The following is a 6,000-nucleotide window of genomic DNA, read 5'->3' on the forward strand; positions in this document are numbered from 1 at the left end:
TTTGGGATCAAGGGTTTCTAGTCTCTTAATGAACTGTCCAGTGGTTAGGATTTTAGGAATCAGTTCTGCTTTCAGGTTTTGTGCAATGCCTTATATAATGTAGCGAAATTAGATGTTAAAAAGATGCAGGGTTTTATTACGATGAGATTCACTTCAGCATTATAAAATTATTCTTGAAGCTTGCTTGTGGGCTACTTGTGTTGGAAACTTTGGATGGAATCTGGACGTGCCTGAGCTGCTTGCTTGACTCCTGCCGTGTGGTTGCTCGTGGACTTGTCATACTGTGTGTGTTCTGTGTTGCTCTTTGTCCAGCTGCCTCAGGAAGAAGGACAGTGTGAATGTATCTCCCTGGCCCTGTTTGCTGGGGTATCAGTGAACATGAGTTTACACAGACCATAATTGCGATACCAACGTTGAGTTTTTAGGATGTCCTGCTGTAAGATCTCTGTGCGGAGAAGTCAGGAAATATCACTGGTCTGCGATGAGTTTATAATGACACTATTGTACTTTTCTCATGCAGGATGGAAGGACTTTAATTCTTGTTTCTCCCTTGCATGTAATCAGCTGTCCTAATCATCACTGCAGGCTATCAGTAGGGTTATGGTATATTAGATCATTGTTCGGAATGGGTTTGCAGGTATTCAGTTTCTTTCATTGTACCAAAGGGCCCTCAGTTTTTAATACAAAACTTAATGGATTATGCACAGGGCTGATCCATCATCCGTGTGTCAGCCTTATTTTATCTGTTTTATAAATCTTTCTAAAATTTACAGCCTTGTTTTGACTAATGTTTAGTAATTATGATGAAATGGCATTTTAATTATCATAGCTTGCAAAGTTGCCACCGAATGATGAATTACATAGAAAACGTTCATCTCAAAAGTATTTGCCAATTTATGAAGATATAATTATATGAACATCAGTTAATAAAGTTTAGTACATAACGCTAGACGTGTTTAATCCCAATTGAAATTCCATTCAATCATTTTGCTTTTCGTATAAATTTGGAGTTCCTGAAGATCCTTTTAATAGATGAATTCCACTATTTATTCTCAAATCTGAACAGGATACGAAGTTTCCCCCTTTCCTTTCACTCAAGGTCAGGTGAGGGAATGGTTCTCCCTGAATTGAAGCTAGTAACAGGACATAAAACTCGTGTGCTCATCCTTAAGCCGTTTCTTCTCGGTGTCTGCTTAGCTGTAATCATTGGCTAAAAATAATATGCAATGGACTATACTGTATATAACCTGAACAGCATTTATATGTACACTGATTGTAAGTACTTAGTTACATATTGCATGTCCCCACAATTCAGTGTATTGATCTTCATGGATGCTCTTAACACCTCTGGAAAATAAAAGTCAAACATGACCGAAATTAAAAAAAAATCTAAAAAGCTTAGGATCGTCTCTATGTGTTGGCCAACTTTATGAGCAAGTAAGACATCTGTTTTTCACTTTTAGTGTGGGGTAATGTTGAAGTTATTTATGGTAATGAACAAAAGTAGTTTCTTGTTTCTTGAAAGCTTATTTGACAAGTATATAATTTCATCTAAAAGAGGCAGTCTGTTTTTCAGTGAAGTTTAATATTGAATTTCTATAGTAGAAGCTTCATGTTTGTGTTTATATATTAAAAAAAGTATTTTAAAGTGTGTATCTAGTGGTTTGGTAATTTTCTCTAAATTGCTTTTAAATTGGGAATGGAATGAGTGATTCTTTAACTGTCTTGTAGCTTTAGTTTTTATTTGCCTAGTGATATTTAATTTGGAGCTCTCATGTAATTCAATTATCTTTGTTCCATATCCATAGTCTTGCTGAAATTTGGCTTTTTGGTTGGTTTTCAGAAATGTTTAGTTATCTTTTTTGTAGGATAAGACTAATGCAATTAACATTGGGCATTATTCTTTTCCATTACTTTAGCACACGTTGTTGAAAAACCGTTGGGAGTTGCAGTGCGACTCCTGGAGCCTCTCCTCATATGTTCTACCCCCACCAACGTGGTGGCCCCCTGCTTGGCTTACTCCAGTGTGCAAGTGTTTTTCTCTTTTGGGGCCCCCAAAACTGTAGGCAATACTCGAGATACGGCTTCACGAATGCTAAGTAGAGAGAGTGATCATTTGTCTTGTCTTGCGAGCTGTCATCTTCTTGTTGGTTCGTTGCTCAAGGTCCCTCTTAAAGGATTATCTGTCCCCTGGTATATCGACCCCACTCTCCCCAGCTGGCTGTCAGCTGGGAAGTTGCTGAGGCTGCCTCTGTCCCAGTGAAGTTTCAGTGTAAGCTATAGAGTAGGGTTTGGTCTGTGAAGGATAGGAAAAAAATCAGTGAATATTTATATTTCTGTGCTTTAAACACAAAGGTATGTTGTATCAGGAAATCTATCTAAACAACGCTGAGTTAAAAAAAAGAAATTTTTATGGGGAAATCCGTATCAAGTGGTCTGCAAGATGTAATAGGGAAGTAATTGTGTGTGGTTTAATAAATGCATATTGCAGCTTGTTGTGGGGTTTGGGATTTTGTTTTGTTTTGTTTTCCTGGACTAAGTGAACCTTGTCTGCCATATTGCAACTTAACTATTACCAGTTAAGACATAAGCAGTCTTGTAGAAAACAGGTTAGTGTTACTTACATGCAAGGTTGCATTAGTTGCAAACACAATAAAATTGAAGCAATTTTAATGTGTTTGAGGAAAAAAATCTGAATGTGGTGAGTTCAGAACAAATTACGACAAGGATTTTGAATTGTCCTTTGGTTGTTGTACAGATTTTGCATGCTGCAGTCTTGAATATAAAAAGTTAATTTACAAGCTACAGGTTTTATATTCCTACATGATACGAGAACTTTCCAAAGAGCTGCCATAAAGATTTGTCATCCAATTCTCCATTTGTATTAGAATAAGAAAAAGAATTAGCAAATGGCAGTGGAGAAATGGACACTTGTGATGACACACCTGCCTTCTTTTTCCCAATTCCAGGGCGTATTCCCTTGTGGATTCCAGTCAAGTGTCTACTTTCCTGATTTCTATTCTCCTCATAGTCTACGGCAGTTTCAGGTAAGATTCTTCTTTAAGGTTCTGCAGAATTTTTCTTTTTCAAATAAAAATATGGCAAGTGACTGAATACAGTTTATGTTTATGCCTTTTGTTTCATTGTATCTTTGTCAGACTGATGGCTAATGTAAATGAAATATTTCTTGCTTCTGAAAATGAAATGCAAAAGGAAGAAAAAGTAGCTAGTTGGGGTTTCTGGAAGACATAATTGTATGTCAAGTTACAAGCACATATAAGATAACTGAGAAGTTAGTCCTTGAAGACAACTCTGTAAAATTGTATTTTGGAGGGTATAAAAGGATTGTTGAGAGAGATAGGAATGTAGTGCTATCAATAGTAGAATTTTATATATAATGTTTCAGTGTTGGTCGATTCAGTATGTCCTTGTTGTGATTGCAAACAAGTCTTGTAAAACAGAGATTCCCGAGTCCCAGTGCTATTTACTTGAGTGTGAGTAACAGCTTAATAGAGAAGTCGGAAACACTGTCAGTGTTGAATTCCAGCAAAGTGTCTGATAAGTTTCAGTCTTCAAAAATCAAATTTGCCCCACTCTAGGAGACTTGAGTACAGTTTAGAGAAGATATTGTTGTCCCTTTAGACTTGCAGTTTGTATTATACAGATTATTTTAATGTAGTGGCACCTAAGGAATGAGATTCATACTGACATATATAAAAAAAAAAATTCAATCGCAGCATGCAAGTATTATTTTTTTCAAGTACAGCATGTTTTTCATCCTATTTCTCGAAGAGCATCGCTTCATTTAACAAGTCTATGATAAAAGGCCATACATTCACTATGAAGTCTCTGAACTGCTATGAGTATTCCTGAAGTAGATCATAGCCATGGTCATACATATGACAGTCGCAGCTGTTAGGATAAGAGGTTTTAAATCGCCTTCCTAAGTTAATAAAATCATATAATGAAAGAGCCAATTTTTTATAAGAGCTGTCTGTTGTTGCTAGCGAGTATTAGGTAACAGCACTGCTGATGGAATTAAAATAGGCGGCCTTAGGAAGACAAAATCTAGAGATGATGAAAATAATAAAAAAAAGGAAATAAAAGGTTGTATTTGTTTAATTTTTTCTTCAAGTTTTGAGTCCGTCTAGCATACAGTTGAGGGGCTAATTCAATTTTTAACTATTTGAATTTATGCAGTTGTGTAAAAAGGAACTATGCATCTGGCTGCAAGAAGCCATAGCATTTATTAAAATTCAATTGTGAAAACATAATGCAATATAAAACAGCAGGAGTGCTTGAACTTAAATTGCCTGCCCTTCTCAGAGCTCCTTGCTCTTAAAAATTTTCCCCTGCTGTTTGCCATCCTATTCCTATATACACATGCTCTTTTACCATCTTGTCCTATGATTTACATTTAAAACTGCTCACGTAACAAGGACTGCAAACTTCAGAACAATCTAACTTATTGGATGAAGTAATGGAACGGTGATGGATTCAAATCAATTGAGGAAATGCCCTGTTCTAGTCCACTTCCTTTGCATGTATCCTGAAGACCCCCAGATGCAAGCTATTACAGACCAAGATAGGTTCCCATAGTTTTAAAATTAATTTCCTAATTAATTTCCTATATGTAGTTTCTTTAGCAGATGTCTGAGCTGAAACCTGTGGTTACGATGGTGGCTTGGACAAATTCCTGTTGTTTGGTCAGCAAGTGAGGTCAAAAGCAGTTTTTTACAGAAAATTGTACAGTGGTGATAACAAAGGGGTCTAAGATACGATTAGTTGTATTTACAACTAATTATACAATACAAGTTATTTAAGAAATTCAAGTGTGGTAGTAAGTTGCAAAATTACGTTCGTCTGGAAATTCCTAAAGTAGTAAAATAAAAACTTCTGGCATTCTCATTCTCAAATGACAACAATGGTGTCTTCATGTAGATTTGAGTGCTTCATCTCAAGTGGAGCTGTCATAACACAAAAAGCAAATAGCTTTCCGTAATTAACCTTCATGTTGCAGGAAGTGGGTTTGGTTTCTGATTTTCAGTCTGAAAAGAAGCAAAAAGAGTTACTGTGGTATTGCTGGAAGGTAACTTAAACAGAAGTGCAGTAATAGGATCAGAAAGAATTGGGTGGGTGAGTCATTAGGATAAAATCCACGTGCATGGTGGATCTAATCTAATGCAAGAGGTTTCAGGGGAACAAAGGAAAGCCTTGGTCCACTGTCCTTATTCATACAAGCAGCGTTTGTCCAAAAACAAAACAAACAAACAAACCAACCCCCCAAACCCTCAAGATACTCAGAAGAATGTCTAATAGATAGCGGGTAAAGTCCACATCCAGGACGAAGTACAGTTTATAGAGTTGAGTTCCTGCTTCTCTTACTGTGGATGAACGAGCGTTTACTTCCTACATTTCTGCTGGGTCAGGATTTTTAGCCTCAAGCCCTTCTGAACATTTCTCCCATATACATTCTGACTGTCTCTCAGTCCTTGAACTTGATATACTTTATTATTGACTGCCAAAGGGGCAAGTGTGATCTTTTAAACTGTTACAAGCTGTAAACTGGAGCATGCAAGTATATGTGTTAGTTATGTTTTTTTAAAGAGGTGAGCTTACCTTGAGACAGATTGTTTCCTATGGGTTCTTGCAAGACAGCCACCTATTCTTGTCCAAGTGCTTCTCTGTGATTTAAATGTTGGGGTTACTTTGCAGGCAGGTAACAGCTAAATCTTTTTCAATCCTATCACAGACGCAGACATGGTCTCTCAGCTTATGTAAAGCCTGATTTAACCCAGAATAGAATCATAGAATCGTAGAATAGTTTGGGTTGGAAGGGACCTCTAAAGGTCATCTAGTCCAACCCCCCTGCCGTGGGCAGGGACATCTTCAACTAGATCAGGTTGCTCAGAGCCCCGTCCAACCTGACCTGGAATGTTTCCAGGGATGGGGCATCCACCACTTCTCTGGGCAACCTGTGCCAGTGCTTCACCACCCTCA

The 6,000-nt window shown here is 37.3% G+C and overlaps 1 protein-coding gene across 1 annotated transcript in view; it reads left to right on the plus strand.

The window, feature by feature from the left end:
* SPPL3 (signal peptide peptidase like 3) overlaps window positions 1–6,000 on the plus strand; it is a 34,143-nt gene that overhangs the window by 1,099 nt on the left and 27,044 nt on the right. The window contains exon 2 of the mRNA XM_009330865.1: window positions 2,970–3,047. Coding sequence (XP_009329140.1) covers window positions 2,970–3,047 — 78 coding nt within the window. The remainder of the gene's footprint in view (window positions 1–2,969; window positions 3,048–6,000) is intronic.

Source organism: Pygoscelis adeliae, unplaced genomic scaffold (genome assembly GCF_000699105.1).
Source record: "Pygoscelis adeliae isolate BGI_AS28 unplaced genomic scaffold, ASM69910v1 Scaffold358, whole genome shotgun sequence".
Classification (NCBI taxonomy): domain Eukaryota; kingdom Metazoa; phylum Chordata; class Aves; order Sphenisciformes; family Spheniscidae; genus Pygoscelis; species Pygoscelis adeliae.